The sequence below is a fragment of the Rhipicephalus microplus genome, chromosome X (assembly GCF_043290135.1).
Source record: "Rhipicephalus microplus isolate Deutch F79 chromosome X, USDA_Rmic, whole genome shotgun sequence".
NCBI lineage: Eukaryota > Metazoa > Arthropoda > Arachnida > Ixodida > Ixodidae > Rhipicephalus > Rhipicephalus microplus.
The window spans coordinates 218,720,804-218,742,863 of NC_134710.1; the positions used below are offsets into that span (position 1 = coordinate 218,720,804).

The following is a 22,060-nucleotide window of genomic DNA, read 5'->3' on the forward strand; positions in this document are numbered from 1 at the left end:
CTTGCTTGCAGTTTATTGGTATTTTTAACAACTCCAACATATCCTCTTCTGCCAAATAAGTTCATTATATTGCCACATTCCATTTCCCAAGTTTTTCGGGGGATTTATTGTTGTATCGTAATTTATTCGATACAACAATAAACCGGACCGTTCATGTACCGGACGGGGGCGTCCGGTACATAAACGAAGCAGCACCTCCACCAGATGTCACGGGGTCGTGACGTGGCCAAAGACAGGAGACTTCGTGTTGGGATTTAACTGTTTATTTGGGCGAACCTGCGCCCAGTAAACGGAAAGTCCAATTACAGCAGCAGTCTTGCACAGATAGCAGTCTCGGACTGATAGCGGCGAATGGAGCGTCGGCCTTCGTTCAACAACTGACAAGCGGTGAAGCGCGTCGGCATTTATACTCTTGCCGTCGAATGTTCTAGCGTTATTGCTGGCGGTGGCGTAGGTTCCAGAATAATCTGTACCATTTGCACAGTGGAAGTGATTTTATCGAAATGATCTACTACAGTCCGGAACCTTCTCGAAAACTGCAGGTGCGGTTTGCGCTGAGAGTCGTGTGGTGTTTTGGGACGATAACAAAAACTTGGGAAATGGAACGTGGCAATATATACTTCAAGGCATTGTTTAGGCACTATAAAGAGCCAGCGTTCAACGTCCAGTTCAATGATTCTGTGAAATTTGTGTCGAGAAAGTAACAAAATGCCCAAAACTCATGTAAAAAAAAAAGGTGACCGTCAGTTTTACCACAAAATGACGCAATTACTAGCAATCTCCCTGAAATAATTGACTTTACACCACAAGTACGAGTGTACAGCTGCCTATTTTTCGAACCTGAACGTGCGAGCGCTGACCGCCGAGTCATTAATTCTCTCTTCTCGGTCTGCCGTTGTCCGGATCCCAGAACAGCCAAGGAGACGACAGCTGAAGACTGTTCTATAACGACAATATGGGTGCGTGCGCGTTTTGTCGTTATATAATTTCACCGCTGTGCTCAGTTAATAACGCTTTCATATACTAGGTGGTCAACGCCAGTGCGTTTAGGTTTTAAAAATCGGTCGCTGTACGTGCGTGTGGCATATTCTCTTCAAGCATATCGACGCTTGCTGCCACAAGAGGTCCATTCGTTTCACCCGCACTTTGTGAACCGGTTCACGGAGGCACTGCACTTTGGCATTCCTTTCTCGAGTTCAACATGGTGGCTGCGGCACCCCAGTATTCGCTTCGAAAAAAATTGGTTCCAAATCTGCTTGTTACACCGCAAATGTAGTCGAAAGACAATAGTCTTGCTTCTGGAGAGAGTGAACAAAATGTTCATTTGATGTTCTGCGCAAGAAAATCGGTGAATGGTATTCTGGAGGCACTGCGTTAGAGTGCCTCAAGCGTGTAGCGGAGGCGAAGGAGCGCATCGAGGCACGTTAGACACAAGCGCCATCTGGCAGTTATCTTCGAAAAACAAGGCGTGCAGCCTGCGGAGAAAGATGCGCGTCAGTCTCAGAGGCGATATTGTGTGGAACACAAAATGACGGGCAGGTGCCACCACCGTGAGGTCGTAGCAAAGCGTTGGAAACAACTTTTTTGAGCATCGCGTTGCACTGTCAGCACGGCGCGCTAAAACGCTTCATTTCTTAGAGTTACTTGTGTGTGCCTCTTCTAGTATAACGGCAGACATATAAAACTTCGAAGTGTTGTTATGGCACCTCAGATATGCGCATTAATTGCTTTTTAATTGACAATCGCACAACTATGAACGCTAAACCTTGAGCAATATTGGTGGGCGCTGTGAATGGGGTTGGCCGTTCGGTACCGTTTGAGGTATCGTTAGGGCGGACAAACAGACAAATGTACCGACAGACAGACCAAAATTGTTTTGTGGAAGGTCCCCAAGAAAGACTATCATCTTTAAAAGTGCAGCTGTCGTGCAATGCTAGTTCATGTATTCTCAGCACCTGCTCGTGAGGTAGTGCCGAGACCATGCAACACAAAATGACTGCAGCTGCAGCAGACGACACCGCTGGCGGCATTCATGTCTGTTTTAGCCTGTGTTTTAGCGGCGTGCAACAAGTATGACAGTGAACATCTTCAGGTACCCAAGTAACCATGAATATGCGGTGGGCATACGACGGGACGAACATTTCGAATATTCCGGACATCCATCAAATGTCCACGAATGTACACTGTACGTGTACACCGTACGTGTACACTGTAACACGACGGACCAAATCCGTCTTTTCCGCCGCGTATGGCGCATCACGTGACCCCACGTCGTGGATTTCTGCCATCCGTGCCAGGTCCGCATACATCGCAGACGGAAAATGCGAAGCTCGTTTTTGCAATCTGATTCGCGCGGAATAACACAACCGATTTATCTGAGGGTGACATGACAAATCTGGCAAGAAGCGCCGATTTTTCTTTTTCTCGTTTGGTTTCGTAAAATTAGCCGACGAAGTGGCTGGTGGCACCATCTTTACAAATTAAGAATAAGAAGCACTCGCACATTAATATGAGCTCTGAGATTTGGTAGGACTTGCGCTATCGCGAATCACCAAGCTCATTTTCTGCCAATAGCAGTCTACAGCTCCCAGAAAACGAATGCGGCGGTCGAAAGCAGTACACCAAATTGTCATGTGTACGTTGCCGCTTATGCTTGAGGACCCATATACCTAAAGCCGACACAACCATAAGTTTGGGAATAACAGCCGAAGCAATGTGCGACGAAGAGCTTTAACATTTGAAGCCGGCAGCTCTCGCTTCATCTAGTACCACCACATAATATATATATATATATATATATATATATATATATATATATATATATATATATATATATATATATATATATATATATATATATATATATATATATATATATATATATATTCTGCTCACTTCGTCCATCGTCTGGATGTGATTCGCTGCCGGAAGGAGGCGGAACAATCGTCCGCGGAAAAGATTTGCGCGGATATGTCCGTCGTGTGGATACACGCTGAATACCGCTTTCTTCAGACAAAGACATGCCGCCAGATACAAAAGTTGGTCGCCATGCACTGAACGAGGTAAAAAAGCAAGTCACGGTTCAGCCCCTCTCCAGTGTCATTTCCGTCGGCACCACAACATGCAAAAATTTATAGGAGACGTCATCGAGGGCCACCAGCTCCTGCTTCTGAACCGTAAGATCTGCCTCTCAAGAGACATGGCCGAGCTACGGGATGGCAAAGCGAGGATAATACTGATGAATTTCAGCCACGAATATCCATCACCTCCACAAATGTAACCGGTAGTGACACTGATGAAGGAAGTGGTTACTTTTCTAACATTAAACGATTTAGCCAAACTTGCGGCTAAAAAGTAGAAACGTCAGACAGCGCAAGTCATCCAATGTACACTGACATCGGCTAATAAAGAGTCGGCCGTCGATAAAATTCACAAGCGGCCAAACACGTGAGCCTGTATACATGTATAATCGAAGATTCCAGCGTTATCGCTAAAGGCTGCGTAAGCTCCAGAACTAACTTTAGTGTTCGCGCTTTGCACGCAATCTCATCGCAAGGTTCTCTAGATATCTAGATAGTTACCAGTCCAGATAATCTATATTGCTACCAGTCATTTGGGCCCACTTTGCGCAAAGCAGCGGTTACAGTGTAACTGGGCGCGGTAACATGAAAATATAAACAAAGGAGCCCGTGTGGCGATATAGTTGTCCCTTTCGCTGTCTTCGTGTCTGTCGCAGGCTTGCTCTTCCGAATATCATGAACCAACTCCCCAAGCATGCTACGTCAATGTTGCCTTGTTTCAAACATTGTTGTGACAAATCGGCATCGAGATCTTATCAGTCCAATTTAGTGAGAGATAGAAAACGGCTAAAAGAAAGGCGCGGATTGTTCGGCTTGATAGCCTGCCGTATCGCATGGAGTGCAGTACGAAGCGAAGAAAAACGCAAGACATTATATGCATACCCAAAGTTCAGTGTTTTGTCCGCATTCATGTTCTGTGCGTCATTTCACACTAACTTTATGGTGGTCTTTATTCTTTCCAATTGTCCACCTGTTTAACCGGCGAAGCTTTTGGCTGAGGATCATTTCTGTTTGTTAGAGCGCGTGTCGTATATTGCGCTTTCCTTTTTTTTCTTCCTTACAGGAGATGTGTTCCAGTTTTTGAAGTGATTCTTTCCAAATATGTACACCCAAAATAGCGCTCTTGCTGATTCGGACTGCTGAACAATATAATCATTTGCTGTCATACGCATCCATTAGAATTAAAGGCCCCGGACACCAAGTTGCAAAAGCCATATACTTGTGTTGTTTGAGAAGGCTCTGTGCGGGGGCACATCTAACTGATTATTAGTGGCGAGTGTTGCCTATGAGATATTTTCATCACTATCAGCCTGACTACGCCCACTGCAGAGCAAAGGTCTCTACCATTATCAGCCACTCAACCCTGTCTTTCAGCGGGCACGTTATAACAGCGAACTTTTGATCTCATCAGCCCTCTTAACTTTCTGTCTCCCATTCATGTTTTTGACTTTCTTGGAAATTTAGTGAGTAACTTTTCATAATGAGTCGTTATCCTGCCTACGTGCTACGTGCCCGGACCATGTCCCTTTCCTGTTCTTGATTTCAACTATAAGGGAGAGGAAGACGAAGTGATTCTCTTGTGGAACACATCTTGCGGTCTGTGCTGTATTTTCTGCGTTCCACAGCGCAACAGCGGGGTCTCCAGCCCCCTACATCGCGGTCATGGATGTACAATCCCCGGAGACTCACCCAGTACCAGTTCATCCACGGGCATTGCTTCAAGAAAGCGTGGTAATTCATCAAGTGAGAGCCAGGACACCGAGCTGTACTCTGCATCAGACTACGAGTCCTCGGAAGACGGCTTCTAACCTGCGCTCTACCGCAAGGCCAAACGAATAATCACGAACGCATCATTGGGTTCAAGTACAACCACTGTGAGGACAGCGCCTCAGCGATGGCCTCACTCCATTCTGTTTGTGCCGCAGACTACTACTTCCAATCTACGCTTCCTCAACAGGCAAGCACTGTCCTTGTACCTTGAAAACATTGTGCCTAACAAGATTAAGGACATCAGGCTAAACACGAGAAAGAATATTTTGGCAATCGACGTGAGGAACCCGAGTGCACTGAACACGCTACAGCATGTGTCGGAGCTGGGAAACAACAAAATCCGATCCGTCATACCAGCGAATGGTGACACCGTAACAAAAGTTATCTATGACATAGACACTGAAATCGCTAATGAAGATCTTCCTGTACTGACAAAACCAGTGAGTGAAAACAACGTCATTGTGCATGCTGGTCGCCTAGGCAACTCTCGTTGTGTGCGAATAACATTAAAAGGTGACTGTCTTCCCTCTTACGTGAAGGTTGGCCATTTCCGTCACCAGGTTCGCCCATTTATTCCGAAGCCTATGCAGTGTTTCAAGTGCCAGAAGATTGGCCACGTGAAGGGCATTTGCAGAAATTCCGCAGTGTGCCCCGATGCGCTGAACACCACTCAGAAGACGACTGTAATGCAACTACGTTGAAATGCCCCAACTGCCAAGGAGCTCATAGTGCTTCCTCCAAAGACTGTCCTCTGATTAAGAAAGAGATTTATATTCTAAAGCAAATGGTGCGAGACAACTCGACTCACAAAGAAGCTGTGCAAAAAGTAAGGCGAAGGCGCCGTCATCGTCGAAGGTCCTTACGAAGGACAGTGCAAAATCTGACGAGAAAGTCAGAAACTCAAGTGAAATCGACAGGCGCGGCTCCTAGCACGGCAAACATCAGCGCTGAAAGAGAAGATGCTGGAAGATCTCTCTCTCCAAAGGAATGGCCACCCCTTCAGCCTAGACGATCTGTTGCGCCTCAACAGAAGCCGCCTACACGACCTGTTGAGCCTCAACAGAACAGCAACAACAAAGAACCTCAACAAAGAGCCTCAACAACAAAGGACAAGCACAAAGTGCTGCAACGGCCGGGAAGCCAGATCATCGCGTGATGGTGATGCTAAGATCATTAGTGGACACCATTCGCATGTTGTTAAGCGACATGAATACACCGTCAGCCAAAAGTGCCCTTCAAGTACTGGACGCGCTTAGTCCAGTGCTAGCAGTCCTAGAGTAGACCATGGCTAACCCATCACTGTCTTTCCGGTATGAGGTTCGTAAAGCAGCAATACTGCTGTGGAATGTCAAGGGACTGAGATCACGCATTGGTGACTTTCCTCGATTTGTGTACGTAAAATATGTTTCCCGTAATCGTCATCTGTGAGCCGAACTTATCGAGTGCAATACGACTCTCGGGCTACGAACCTTTTATGTCGTCTACTGTTACTGAAAGCAGCAAGGTTCTGGTGTACATTCGCCGAGATCTCACTTACATCCTTCAACCTGTACCACCTCATGACGGAAACCAATACGTATGCTTAAGAGTGAAAAAGAGGAGGCTCAACATCACTGTGTTTGGCGCATACCTATCACCATCAAGCCGTTACGATCAAAAAAGACTACGAGACATCATAGCGTTAACTCCTGACCCGTGTGTTATCATTGGAGATTTTAACGCTCATCATACATTATGGGGAAGTCAGAATACCAACATGAAGGGCAGAAGCTTGGTGTCTTTTGCCTCCGACAACCAACTTTGGTTACTGAACGATGGCAGTCCTACATTTTTACGTGGCTCCACATACAGTAGCTGTCTCGACTTGGCTTTTGTTTCGCGAAGCCTAGTGAAACATACTGAATGGTTCACGGATATAGAAACGCACGGGAGTGAACATATTCCAACATACGTCAAGATCAGAGGATTGTCGCCTCCTAGAGTGCGCGACATGGTTAAAAGAGTGGACTGGAAAAAATTTCAGTCTCGTATGGAACACCAATGCCAAGAACACATATCCGATTTACAAGAGGCCATCAAGAGCACTGTAAAAGAGACTGTGTGTACGATCACATGCCCTGTAAGAATCATGGACATCGACATAGAGCTCGAGCGGCTTCGAGCCTTGCGACGACGAGCTGAAAGAAGGTACCGGCGCACGAAGGACATAGAAGATTTACGGACTGCTAGACGTATGCAGAAGAAGATCAAACGTTGGTTGGACAAGCTAGAATTCCAACGCTGGATTACTCTCTGCGAGTCACTCGACCCTAGTAAGCCTTTATCGCAGATATGGAGGACGGTTAGAGGTTTGCGGTCATCGCCCATTCAGAAGTCACCATTGAAGGCTGTAGCCCTTCACCAAAATCGACCAGATGTGGACGTTGCTGAAGAGTTCTGTACCGGATTATCAGGGCAAACTACAGCCATCAGCAGCTCACCACTTTCGAGCAGTTGTCCGCCACCACGTGATTTCTGTATGGACTTCCCGTTCACCATTCAGGGGCTCAAAGCAGCACTCGCTTCATGCAAACGTACCTCCGCACCAGGACCTGACGGAATCTCCTACAGAGCCCTGTGTCATCTGGGTGAGCGCGCAAGAATAGCTCTACTTCAGCTATATAATGATTGTTGGCTAGAGGGCTCTGTCCCCTTAAGTTGGAAAACTAGTCGTCTAGTACCATTACTACAGCCTGGCAAATCACCATTGCAACTCTCCTCCTATCGCCCGATCGCATTGGCTAGTTGCGTGGGTAAAGTGATGGAGAGAATGATTCTCGGCCGACTCGAGTGGTACTTGGAGTATCATGAGATCTACCCAAATGCCATGGCTGGCTTTCGACGTGGTCGATCATCGATCGATAGCGTCATCGACCTAATCACGTACGTTGAACACGAGAAAGACCATAAGCGTCTTTGCGCCTCTCTGTTCCTTGAGGTCAAAGGAGCCTATGAAAACGTTACACATGAAGCCGTCCTTACCGCACTAGAAGAGATTGGAGTGGGAGGCCGAATGTTTAATTGGATACGCAGTTACCTCCAAATGCGATCCTATTATGTGAGTACAGAGTCCGGGAACGCGTCTGCACATTTCAGTTGTCGAGGCGTCCCTCAAGGTAGTGTACTGAGCCCCGTGCTATTCAATATAACACTAATCGCTCTCCATACGCACCTACCAAACAATATTTGTCTATCAACATACGCTGATGACATCTGCATCTAGACATCTGCGGTAATTCGCCTGCAGTTACGAGCGAGAATACAAAGAGCTGCTACTGCAACTGCTTTGTATCTACGCAATCCAGGCCTGGAAATTTCCTCCGGAAAGTGCGCTCTTCTGGAATTTACGCGCAAACCCATGTCGAATTACAGAGTGTCAATTAACGGTCAAAATATACCATATCGTCGATCTCACAAATTTCTGGGTGTCATAGTCGACAGAGACATATCATGAAGCCCTCATGTGTCGTATTTGAAAAAGCGATTGACAGGAATATGCCATCTTTTCAAGTTTCTCGCTGAAAAGACTTGGGGAATGCAGCCTAATGCTTTGTTACGACTGTACAGGGTGATTTTCCTTGGCTTTTTACGATACAGTCTGCCTGCATTATCAAACGCCAGCAAAACAAGTGGACGCATGATACAAAGCGTTCAGGCACAGGCGCTTCGAATATGTCTAGGTCTGCCTCAGGGTGCCTCAACAATGGCGACTATAGCTATAGCCAAAGACCACCTCGTGCAGACCAATATTGAAATTGAAGCTTTGAGGACACACATAAGGCATGTGGGCCGGACTCCCCATCACCACCTAGCCTCTCTACCAGTGGATAGGCCTCATACTTCCTTTTGTCGAACAATAACTACAAATGGTGACTACCTACCAACTGGTTTTACGCCCGCGGCGAGACCTTCAATTCCTCCATGGTGCCTCAAACAGCCAGTCATCAACCTGACAATACCAGGCATCCAGAAAAAAACGAGATTTCTCAAAAAAACAAGCAGCTCGCCTTACTTCTGCTGTACGAGAAGTACCAAGACTGCACCCACGTCTACACCCACGGCTCCGTCCTGCCAAACAGCTCAACTGCAGTGGTCGTTATTCCAATGCACGCCACAATCATCAAACTCAGGACAGCTCATGCAACCACAACAACGGCAGCAGAGCTTGCAGCGCTTCGCGCTGCGCTGCGTTTCATTAACGACCAAAGCACGCAACGGTGGACGATTTTCTGTGACTTCAAGGCGGCACTGCAGTCACTTCTGTCAAATCTACGCCGTGGTCCACACGAGCAGTTGGTATTTGAAACATCGGAAATGCTACGCCATATAACAGAGAAAAGGCACCACGTTATATTTCAGTGGTTGCAAAGACACTGTGGAATTATCGGTAACGAACGAGCTGATCAAGCTGCCCGTTCAGCCCTTACAGAAGACAACGACCAGTCAATACCTCTCTCAAGGACGCACGCTGCTAGGAAGCTCCGCATGCTTGCTCACCAACGCTCCATGGCTCTTTGGAATGAGCCTCTATTTACGCATGTAAGATTACGATCCCTCGATCCAACGTTAAGCATGCAGCTTCCAACAAAAATTCGACGAGGCGACGCTACTGCTCTGTGCAGACTATGGTTGGCAGTCGCGTTTACCCGTGCGTACGCGTTCCGCATAGGTATGGCCGACATCGCCGACTGTGCACCCTGCGGATATGAAGAAACCATTCGACACATCCTGTGTGACTGCCCGAAATACAACCTGGAAAGACAACAGCTTTCCAATAAACTAAACAGGTTAGATGACCAGCCGCTGTCAGAAGAAAGTATACTGCGCCATCGTCATGACTCATTGTCACAGACGAAAGCCGTGCAAGCGCTACTGGGCTTCTTACGAACTACTGGCCTGTCGGAACGCCTCTGAGTGGACTGATTTTGTGTGTGCGTGTGTGTCGGTGTTTTTCTCTTATTCATTTTTTAACTCTTCCTTTCTCTTTCAACCCCCTATTCTCCAACCCCAGTGTATGGTAGCATACAGGATATTAGCATCTGGTTAACCTCCCTGCCTTCCTTTTTTCTCGTTTCTCTCTCTCAACTATATGATATCCTCGACACCGGTTCGACCCCGGGGAAGTAAGGAAAGGCCTAGAAGGAATGTAAAGAGGCAAAACCGCTGGTGAGGATAAGGTAAAACGATGAACCTGCTGAATAGTGGCGGAGAAGTTGTGTTGAAAAAAAATCGCGAAGCCTATGTGGACTGTACAGCAGTCACAGCGAAAGCTGGACAAGCGACCTTGCAGAACCTTTTTTATACACTCTTTGGGTAACTGCTACAACCACACATGCTGGGCGCCCACTGCGCCATAAATTATCATATTTTTGTGTAGTAGGACACCATTCGCTATGTTATCCTTCGTTATTCTTCGGAGAAGCATGATATTCGCTGCACACCTGCTCTAAATAGTGTGCGATTTTTTATGCAGTCACTGACGATGATGAATTCTGCCAGAAGTGGGTATGCGCCACAGTTAATAGGGGACCAAAAAGAAGTTTTCTAATGGGTTGGACTACTGGACGACCAACTCGTTGGGCAATTGGCATTGTGTGACGCCTTGTTGCTCCTTTGATGCTCGAAAACGCTTTATTACTCATACTAACGTGATTCTTCTCCCGGCATCAAGCTTGCCTAGGGCCAGTTTAAAAACGAGTTCCAAGCGCCATCGTGGCTAAATGGTATAGAATACTGGGCTGGCACGCAGTGACCCGGGTTCAAATATCGTAGTGTCCTAGGTGTTTTTTTTTTTTACCGAGTTTTCTTTTTCTGATTTCTCGTGATGCTGGTTACGAGCATCAGCGGCGGCGGCGGCGGAAACTACGGCGCCGCACATGACTCGTGTTCTGATCTCATAACAGCTTTCGCTGTAAAACTGGCCACCTTATACGTGTCTCTTGGCAGGAAGCGTACCAGAATCTTGAAAGAACGCCGACATTATCTTAATTCGTAGGAAAAGAGGCGTCAAGAACTTAAAAAATTACATACCGACCAGCTCACCATCCGTCTTCTACAAACTATTTAAAAAATAATAGCTAATAGTACTAAGGCGACATAGAAATCAATCAACTAAAGGATCAAGCAGAATTTCGTACATGCTACTCCATAGTATACCGCAATCATCCTATCAATCAGATAATAGGGAAATGCGCGAAATACAACCAACCCCTATACACAGCTTTCAAAGAATAAAAGAAGGCGTTTGACTCGAAACATCGGCAGTATAATGCAGGCCCTAGGGAATCAGGGCATCGATTAACCCTACATGTAAACATACTGGAAGAAATTTACAGCGGATCCAAAGCCACCATAGTACTCCATAAAGAAAGCGACAGAATCCAGATAAAGCAAGGTGTGAGGCAGAGAGACACGACTTCTCCCGTGCTATTTCCCGTGTTTTTACAGGAGCTAGGTATTCGGGACCATAGAGTGGGAAGAGTTATGGATAAGAGTTAATGAATAGCATCTGAGTAACCTGCGATTCGCTGATGACATTGCCTTGATGAGTAACTCAGGAGACTAATTACAGCTCATTATTACTGAACTGAACAGGGAAAGCAGAAGAGTAGGTCTGAAAATTAATACGCACAAAACTAAAGTAATGGGCAACAGTATCGACAGAAAACAGCATTTTGCGATAGGTGGAGGAACGCTGCAAGTTGTAAAGGAATATATCTACTTGGAACAGGTAGTAACCACGGAGATGAACCATGAGTGTGAAATAACTAAAAGAACAAGGATGGGGTGGATCACGTTCGGCAAGCATTCTCAAATCGTGAATAGTAGTCCGCCACTAACCCTCAATACGAAGGTTTATAACAGCTGCATTTTGCCAGTACTTACCTACGGAGCAGAAACATGTAGGCTTACAATAAGGGTTCAGCTTTAAATTGATAACGACTCAGTGAGCGATGTAAATGAAAGTGATAGGTGACACCTATCACTTTCATTTAGTCTATAACCTCAAGAGAATAGAATAAAGCAGAGTTGGTCAGGGAACAATTAAGATATCTTCATTTGTTTTTAAAGTAAGGGTTCGTGCTTGCCCAAGTATTCAGGCGCAATTGTCGTATTCTGTGGATTGACATAGATAGGGGGTTCCTTTGGGATCTAGCAAAGGCCAAGCAAATATCGTCGGCGTCAGAGAACGTTTGCGGGACTTACCGGCGCCCCTCTCACTGGGTTGTTGGTCTCAAGATGGTTTTGATTGCTTAAGCCAGAATTGCTTTTCGTTTTTCTGAGGAAGAAACCCTCAAATCATCTGCATAGTTTCATTATACACCATCCGCGGTCCCCAAAAATTAAAGGCACTAACTGGCTTTCCAGTAGGTTCCCAGGGCACATTAGTCGGCTCAAGCTGCAAATAGCTCAAAAGGTTCAATAAAAGCTCGTTAGTTCGAACACGAAAAAGACTACAAAATTGCTTGAATCAAGCGGAGTTCGAATGAGCGGGCGGACGCCACAGTCAACGGACATCGTATGCACACAGCGTGGGCAGAACGCGAAGCATCCACTTCAGGATCGCTAATTGAAAACTAGGCTCGTTTGTGGCAAGTGGTTTCGTAAGTTACTTTCATGGTGCTCCAACAGAAAAGAGAATTATTTGATCAGCCAGTGATGCGCCAGAAACAAGCACTAAAACACATTCATGTGAGCAGGAAGTTGTAATGTCGAAATATATTTCGGTATTTATGCTACAAAACAGGCTTACTCACATGGAAGAGTGAACGCAATCAAAATAACAACAATCAATAACTTGCACTTGCTTTTGATTCTTCTGTCATAATTCAAAATGATCATCGTTCGCAGCTTACCTAAAACTCCAAGACAGCGTCGAAAATGCCGCTCTTTCGTTGTTTCGCATCTCTAGTACATTTGCCTTTGTTCTTATTGTGATCACTCTGGGCCGATTTCTGCGAGGAGCAATGAAAACCAGGGACGCTCTGTTCACATTAACCATTGTGGGGGCCGAGGTTTTCGAATTATCAGGACTTTTCTTTCATGAAAAATTTAACACTGCTTCACAGATTGTCATGTTTTATTCCTACTTCCAGGAAATGATCATTTAAGTGTGGCTGCTGTATGGTATGGTAAATTGAGAACACAAGTGTCATTTTAATGTGATCATGACATTATGTATGTCTTAGATAACATGCAGTGTAAAGTACTTTTATTTCACATGATCATTTCTTTCGAACTATGTCTCTGGGAAACCGATTTGCAGTTAATGGTTTTGTGAACTGATTGGATCTGAAACACAGGGAAGTGATAAATGGCACAAAAAGACACAGACAAAAGGAAACAGACATGCGCAGTGACTCACAATTTATTTCATTTTGACAAGTGCATGAAATATAAAGCAGTTTGTTTTAACGAGGGAACGCGTATCTCCTTTTGTCTGTGTTTTCATACTGTCTATTATTTCACAAATTCCTTGCTAGTTCTTTTTTTTCTTGAAAACCACAGCAAGTTTTTTGGAGTTCATTTGTTGACTTTTGTACCAACAACACTTTTGTATAATATATGTTCAGTGACAGTAATAAAAAATGGCTACAATATTTTCGATAACTGCGTCTGCAAATACAACGTTTGTCTGTACTGTACAACTATACTTCTGAATGCAGTAGCCATGTTTAATTCTGAATGCAGTAGCCATGTTATTTGTTTCACAATACAGGTTTTTTATATATTCAGGTTGCATGGACTACAGTGGGCACTACTACATGCACTGCATGTTTTATTCAACATGACAGAGATATGCATCAAGTGACATGTACCGTTTCCTGCTTCATATTTCTTTCTTTTTCTGGGGAACGCCTGGGCTCCAACCGCTCTACTCTACTAGATGAGTTTCATGAGCCCTGTGCGCGTTAAGAGCACGCAAGCTGGCAGTGTTTAGCGTGAAACAAAAAGAAATAAGACGCCAAAGGACCCATGGATGAACGCGTGGCGTAGTGAGAAACAGCACACTGCCACAAAACAACTAACGTTGAAACAAGTTCGTCTCGTCTTAGTTTATGCACTGGACACAGAAGACCAATGCGCAAATTCCACAGGTGATACAAACCACTTACCTTAAAACAGCTTACATCCGGAGTAGTTCAAGTGGTGCGTCTTCTTCGCTGGCCGGCAGCCCAAACGAACGCATAATAAATAAAAATTCACAGGACGCCAGCTGCATAAGAACGCAACTCGTTTCAGCGACACCGTCAGTGAAAAGCCCACATGTTTCAGCGTAATATCTATGGCGTGCGACTTCAACAAGCTTCACCAGCGCAAAGCTAGCGTTATGCTATAGCGTCAATGCGTGCCGCCCTCTTGCATCAAACGAAACAAAAACAAACAAGAAATACCAGAAGCGCACTGAGATTATATGATAGTCTTCAGCCAATAGCGGGGTCACATTTTTCCGATACATCTCCTGCGATGTGATATGAAAACACGCGTCCCCCCGGGCAGGCGGTGAAGCGGCTTGAAGGGGCGGTGTTCCGCGGACAGCTGAATGTTGGCGAAGTGTCAAGGCAGCGTCGATACGGTCCACATCAGAACAGCCTGCAGAGAGGGAGGAGTTGGCATGACCATGCTTCATGCAGTGACGTGACCCCTTGTCAAGAGCACTGCCTTCGGCACCGTCAAAAGTGTCCAAGCGTTGAATACAAACGTCTTGAGCTTGGAATCGCCGAGATTTAGGCTGCTACGCTACTTTAATAACAATTCTGTGCATGTCCGGTCATTTTCGCGCCTCCAGGTGGTCTCACCAATCTGGGAGCGCCCTAGGCGTCTTATGGTTACGGCGGCACAATCTCAATTTAACACGAGCGTGAACAGTCTATGGACGAATGAAAGTTCGCTGTTGAAGGGGTACTTACACGGCATTTTTCACTCATGTTTCTTTTTTTTTCATCAATTGATATGCCCAGGCATCCGAGAGCGCAGGAAGTGTACCTGTAAGCGTGAGTACGACCTGAAAAAGTAATCACAGCCAACTTGCGCGTGCACATGCTACCAGGATGAGCACGCGCATGTTTTCGTTACTTATTTTGGCACGCACTTCACTTCTTCGATCGTCTGCTGCGTGCCGCACGTGTGGCGACTGTCGCGGCAGGGGGGCGCAACGTTGGGATGGCATCTAGGGACCCTACATGAACACTGGTAGGCTTTTTAATGGCATAACTTTTAAGACAATCCGAATTATGTCAGCAACCACATGTTGCGGGAGTGTACATGCGTAGTGAAGTGCAGCGAATAGAGTAAACGTTGCTTCGTTGGCGTCCAGTCTCCGAGTATAGGCCGCGGCGCACGAAGTCGACGGGGGCTTGTGGCCACGCCGTATCGGACGGGAATCCGTGAAACTTCCACCTACTGTCCCCTGTTTCATTGGCGCAAGACATCACAGGGCAAAATGTCGGTGTCATGAGGATGAATTCGAAATCAAACTATTTCTTGCCCCTCTGATAAGCGTATATCTCGTATTCGCGTGCGCGTACACTATTCCAGACTCCGCTAGCTCGCTTCACAGGTACGCTGCATGACAGTGACCGCACGGTGCGGGCAGACAACTGAGAATGCGACTCGAAAGTACAGTGTTATGGAACGTTTTGTAGTGGTAAGAGCGAAGTGGGCGCCCGTGGGCGGCAGCTGCCATGGTTTCAAAAAAGCTTACGGCCGCGGGTGACGCTGCTGCGGCTAGCCCGGGCTTTAGGCTAGAGTCTCGTAAGCATTCAAAATTGACCAGACCAATCGCTCCATCAACTAAAATGGCCAAAGAATTAGGAGAAAAGTCAGAGAGGCCGAGATGATTTATAGGATGAGAGCGATGGAAAAGAAGCCAGCTCTCCGTAACTACCGAAAGAGCAAGAACAAAATAAGGCGGAAGAGGTGTTATGATAATTCAAGGGGAAGCGCTATCTGTTCGAAGCGAAGTCCGATTGCCTTAGAACGCGTAGTCATAAAGCGAGATACAGTAAAGAAGCAGAACAATGTACATGCTGTGTATATAGTTAAGGAAACGATATTACATGTTATGATTGACTGCGGCGATATCCACCCAGGGGTACCTGTGGGTACAAGCCTTTCGCTTTCAGGGACAAACATGGAAATCTAAAAAAGTCCGCGATAGAAACAATGAAAAGACGGTTAGAGTAGTGGTGGCAGAAAAGTAGAGATAAAGCACAGAGATAGTGGAAAAATAAGGTCATTAAGCCTGAAGAGGCGGAGAGATGAAACACAATTTTATATTTTTCTTCGCAATACTAAGATCGATTTAACCAAGTAGATACGGCATTAACCAAGTAAGGCATCAACAATAAGGCAATAAGGCATTCCCAAGTAGACAACCCCACCATAAGAAGCAAGATTTCTATTTGCTTTTTTTTTTCTTGGGAGCCTGGGGGCACACATGTAACCGCCCCGTTGTAAAGGGGACACTCATACCATCCATCCATCCGAGTAGAAAACAGGTTGCAACGTGTGCGAAGGAGTGAGTGCTCGGCGCAGCTCAACCAGCGAAAAACCACTGTGCGTGAATTGTTGCTTTGTGTAGTGATCCTTTTGTGCGTGTGCGTGCGAGCGTTTGTGCGAGTGTGTGCGTGTGCCTGTGCGTGCGTCGGCGATGAAACTTTCTATATTTTGATGTATAAGAAGAGAAAGATGGTCATGCATTGCTTTGTTTCGGGTTGCCAGACAGGCTACCCCGACAATCGCAGGGTTCGCAAGACCACAGTAAGACCACAGCAGGGTTCGGAAGCTGCACCTCAAACGGAATGACAAACCTCTGGCCGAGACTACTGCCAGTGCGAAAAACATTTTGCTGAACATCTTGTTATTCGCGTCTGTAAACGTTATCGGCGGTGTTATGATCGGCATCGGCCTGCCCAGCTTGACCCCGCTTTGACGCATGAGACTTTGTGGCTGAGCCTACCCTGATTTCTTCTGGGTCAGTGCTCCCAGAGATGCACCAAGAGCGGCGACAACAGAAAACTTGTTCTTCTAGTTATCCCAGGCCATCGGCGCCGCTCGTAAAACCCTTTGGACCCGCCTGACCGACTGACAGATTAGGAAGAGCTGTTGGCCGTCGAGGCGGCTTGCTTTGTCGTCAAGATGCCCGGGGCAAAATGCCCAGCGTCTGAGGACTGTCTGCGAATGCATTTCCCACGTTCACAGTGGCACCTTGAGACCACTGTTTCCACAATTTGTGGTCTACCAGGTGCCACATACCCATCACTGCAACAGACTACGACATTGACTTCCCCTTAAGACTCCACGTTTTCGTGCTGTGACGTGAAGTGTCAACGTGGTGTTCAGTGTTTTCTCCCTCGCCATGGCACGGACTGGACATGCCTCTTTCTCCTTTCGTATGTTGGGGAGGAGATGGCGTTTCACCTTTCCCTTTTGACGGCGGAGGTGAATATCACACTTTTAATTATCCTGTCCTGGCCTTCATTATTTTTTTATTCCTACAGGGAACCCTGGGAAGGCCAGGACATAAAACAGAAGCGTCAAGGCGCTCCCGACAAGCTCTCACAAGCTACAAGAAGTTCACAGAAGCTCGATGGCTTCCATGACCCCATCATGCAGCAACACGTTACCTGTAAATATTGTAAATAAAAGTAAGTGTTGACAGCTCAGTGCTGCTCTCCTCGACATATCCTTGAAACTCTGGCTGGCTCCGGTCCTCTGGGCTGACCCCCGAACATATCAGCGGTAACCAAGTGCGAATGTCCCGGGGTGCTGTCGCTGCAGGTGCGGTGCCAACGCTGTTACCCAACCTACCTGCATACTTCAGTAAGCCACGACCAGAGCGAAAACGTCGCGGTGTTCCTCCATCCGAATCAGTGAAAAAAGTACGATTGTCTTGTCATGATATGAGCACGAAGACCAAAATTCTGACACAAACGCAAGGCCCATCGAAAACGACAAAGAAAATTCTGCAGGAGACTGGCAGGCCTTCGCTGTCTACTTCAGTGAGTGTCTCTTCCACGTCATTATATCATTTCTGAATTTTCATATTCACTCCTGTTGTCTTAGCATTGCGCGATAATTTTGTAAGATTGTCTTGAAATATATATGTTTTACTTTATCTTTCCAACGTTCGTAGCTTCTAAACTACAATCAGTAGGAAGTAAACTGCCTTTTGGTGTGTTGTACTTGGGATAATTCTTTGTCCTTCCTAGAAAGCTATCTTTATTTGACACTTTCTTTGGATTGTTCATATATAAATGAGAAAAACCCTTGATATTAGGTTCAGCAAACTGAATGAACCTAATGAAGTCTTGTTAAAATAAACACTTGAGCATAACCTTTCAAATTTCAACGCGGTAGCCACATCTCAACGCATACGCACGCCCGCGCACACACACCCACTATATCGCCTTGCCTTTCGCTCGCCAGCCTTCACTCCTCGGTGGTTACATAAATTGTGCCTCAAGGGAAAAGCCAATACACAGATTGGCCAAAGCGCAAACACCATCCAGCGCTTAACCACGCCGCAGTGGTCCAGTAGCTATAGGGTTCTCGGCTGAGGACCTGCAGGTTGCGGGATCGAATCCCCGCTGCAGCGGCTGCGTTTCCGATGCAGGTAAAAGTGCTGTAGGTCCATGTGCCCAGATTTGGGTGCACGTAAAAGAACACCAAATGGTCAAAACTTCCGAAGCCCTCCCCTAGGGCGTCTCTCATTATCATGTGGTGGTTTCAGGACGTTAAACCCCACATATCAATCAATCAAACCTCCGGCTCTTATCTTCAGTTGCACATGGAATTTTCGCTGATGGCCAAAGATACCACAACGAACGCCGGAATTTCAGCGAGACGAGCTTTTCAGCGCTGTTGTATTAAAATGATTTTATTTGTCATAGTATTACACACTTTTTGACCATTCGCAACACCATGTGCTTTCATAAGTACTATATTTTTCATTAAAATATTGTGCGCAATTCGTACGAGCGTTGTTCGGCGCAACTCCTATGAAAATGCATGGGAAAGGTTTGCCATCAAGTCTAAACGGTGAAGCACAGCAGCGCGGTAAATTACTCGTGGTTCACTATGCTCAAAATGACAAGATAAAGAGCCTTCCGCAGTGCTGAAACGATCACACGGCAGCTACATATGCTTTCCACGCACGACAGATCAATAGAAAAAAAAAGTTTGCAGCGTTGTACCGCGCTATACCGTTTTTTTTTTCACACCAGAACCTAGTGGTAGCTAAGGTCCATAGATCAAACAGCTTTCCAAGGTATTCACTCATTGTTCTCGATTCTGTCCTCCTCACTCTCTCACTTACCCCTCATTTTTTCCACTATCCGCGTCGGTAATTGGTGCATTCCTTGCACGTGGTCTTGCAAATGGCTGGTGGTGTTATTTAATTATATGCAAAAGGTTCAAAACGCGTGCCCATACGCATTTGGCTGCAGCCGCATTTTCGTCGGACTATATAAAGACGAAATAGTAGCCAGGACCTATTATGCATAGGAGGAGCGTTCCAGTTGGCGCCGAATCGGGCAAGATTGTTTCGCGGTGCGTGTCCGCTGCAACATCCACGTTTTTAAACAAAGCTGGGTTGTCTTAAAATAACAGAAAACGCTTTCGCTCTTTTCAACGTACATCGTGCTATCCCAAATGATGCACACCTTGAAGTGTAGCGATGAAACATTCCACCCGAACGCTTTCGTGCAACGCCGTCGACGTACGTCGAAGAAGATCTGCGAAGCGAGCCTCAACTTGCCGGTTCTTGTTGAAACGCCAGGAGCGCGTCTAATGCGCTTCTAGCGTATGCCAGGTGTTTTACTTGTGCGTATTCACGTACACAACAGCTGCAGGGCGTAATGAACGCACCTTCAGGAACATTTCACGCTTAACCAGTTCGAGCCACCGTCGTAGCATAAAAAGAGCCGAAACGCGCTGCTTCTCGACCTCTCAGCGGTAGAACCACGGCCGCTGGATAAAAAAAAAAAACTTTTTTATCCAGCGGCCATGGTAGAACTCTAACTTTTTCGGAAGTTCCGCGCACCACACCATAGTTACCTGGCATCACGACTGTCAAAATGGGAGCATTAAAAAAACTGTCATCGCAGTGCTGCAAATCAAGCATTCGTACCAGTCTGGCCGCGGTTTTTCTTTGCGTGTGCACAAGCCGGCTGTAATCACTCGTCACAATGTCACGCTTTGTGGTGACTGACAGGATCCACCAAGAAGCGTGTTCACTGTGTCACAGGGTGAACACCACCAAAACAAATTCGGAAAACCGGGTGTACTGCGATGCACGATGCGAGATGCCATGAATAGCCGTGTGAAATATGAAACTGCACAACGTTGCCAGGTGAGTACACACACTTCGCTTGGCTCTTGTGTTGTACCGTTTGTATTCATATAGGTAACCCTTTATTGTACGACTCATTTCTATCCATTTTGTTTCATTAACATCTATTCCCCGTAACCACCGAAGCAAAACGTTCTCCTTTTTATGAAAGTTTTCAACCTTCTAGGGGGTGCGCCGGGAACATAAGCGAGGAGGACAGGGGAGGGGGTTGCTACCTTAGCCACTAGTTTTATCTAGGCACCTTAGCGGTAGCTATACAGCTGCGCCACCGGTGGCGTCAACTTTTTAAATGCGAAGCATTTCTTAGTCGCACGATGTCACGCTTCATGCGTTGTCGTTGTCCACAACCCACTGCACATTCTCGCACCTCGTGTGTCCTGCCGCATGCCAGCGTGTCGTGCCAACTGTTTGCCCCCCCCCCCCTCCTCTCTAGCAGTGTGTTTACTAGCAGACGTGGCAACACAGGCCACGTCTGCTAGTAAACACCGACAATCATTCAATAAATAACAATAATAAAAACGAAATAACAATTAGGCATTACCGAACCATACCCAATTACGCAACATTCGCACAATACCCCGATCACTCGCGGACGCATTTACTCGAGTTCCCACCGCAGTAAGATGTGCGCGGCACTTTTTTTAGCCTCACGAGAAGCGCTTCGCTCTTGCCACTACAAGACCTTTTAAGCTGCCATTTTTGTGTTTTGGTGCTTGAGGTCATCACAATATAGCTAGACTGCGGCTTGTATTTACCACGGTACACAAGGGCCACGTTTATAAACGTTTCACCAGGGATAGTACTCTGGCCTGAGTGAAGTTATAGGGTCGATGACGGAAGGTGCGCCGCGAGAAGTTTGACTTTAATATCACAATAAAATGACTTTTCAGTATTTCCTACAGAGCGTCACCCTTGCGTAGAGCCGTCTCTCTGTAAAAAAAAATCAGTACAGTAAAGTAAACTCGCCTCCGAAAAAAGGTCAATTTTTCCAAAACAGCACCTAACATTTCTGGACGTTTGTTTAAAATGCACTTTCTCTACGTTTATTGTGACAGAGCTATCGAAGGCTTTGAAGTTTTATTAGGGACTGGCAAAGAGATTATGAGATACACCAACTTTCAAATGTTTTCATGTATTTTAAGTTTTACCTGCTAAGTGTACACAGCATCTCACTATAGCCTGTGAAAAAGAAGGCCCCCGTTAAGGCGCGTTTCAGTGTCTTTCCTAAATATGTAGTACTACCTAGCGAACGCCAGTTGGTGCGCTAGTACCACCTAGCGTTACCCAGTTGGTGCGTATGCCGCCAGCATACGCACCAACTGGGTAACGATGTGCCAAATGGGAGGGTGCTTTCGATTCCCGAGAGTTTTACTGCTGCCCCCTCCCTTCCCCATCTCCTTTTTTGAACAACCTAAGCGATCAAAACGCAGTGCAAATACACGGTACGTCGGGAGAAGAGATCCTTAATGTTATTGCATAAAAATGCCCCTCAACCCTCTCGTAGGGAATCGTGAAGAAATGCGAATGCATTGCATGGCGCCCATGACGGTGTTTCGCACGTGAGGACCCAACGTTTGAAGAATCCATTAAGGCTTTTGGACGCAGGTGGCGTTTTTATTCGCGAGAAACGCGAATAAAACTTAATCTATAAAGGCAAGGGAGAAAAGGACAAGATTCGCTCGTATAGACCACTAACCATTACATCGGTACTATACAGGATGGCGATGCAAGCAGTAAAAATGAAAATAGAAACATGGGCCGAACATAACGATATTTTGGGAGAACTTCAGAACGGATTTCGAGTCGACAGGCGGTT

The 22,060-nt window shown here is 46.2% G+C and overlaps 1 protein-coding gene across 2 annotated transcripts in view; it reads left to right on the top strand.

Annotated features, from left to right (window-relative positions):
- The window catches only part of LOC119187546 (large ribosomal subunit protein eL14), a 223,761-nt gene that overhangs the window by 58,775 nt on the left and 142,926 nt on the right, over positions 1-22,060 (top strand). Inside the window, exon 1 of one of the 2 annotated variants that reach the window (XM_075878662.1) lies at positions 12,127-12,131. The exons of the other annotated variant lie outside the window; for it this stretch is intronic. Within the exon in view, the coding sequence (XP_075734777.1) occupies positions 12,129-12,131 (3 nt within the window). The 5' untranslated portion in view covers positions 12,127-12,128. Of the gene's footprint in view, positions 1-12,126; positions 12,132-22,060 lie in introns of those variants that run through there. 2 annotated transcript variants of the gene reach the window in all.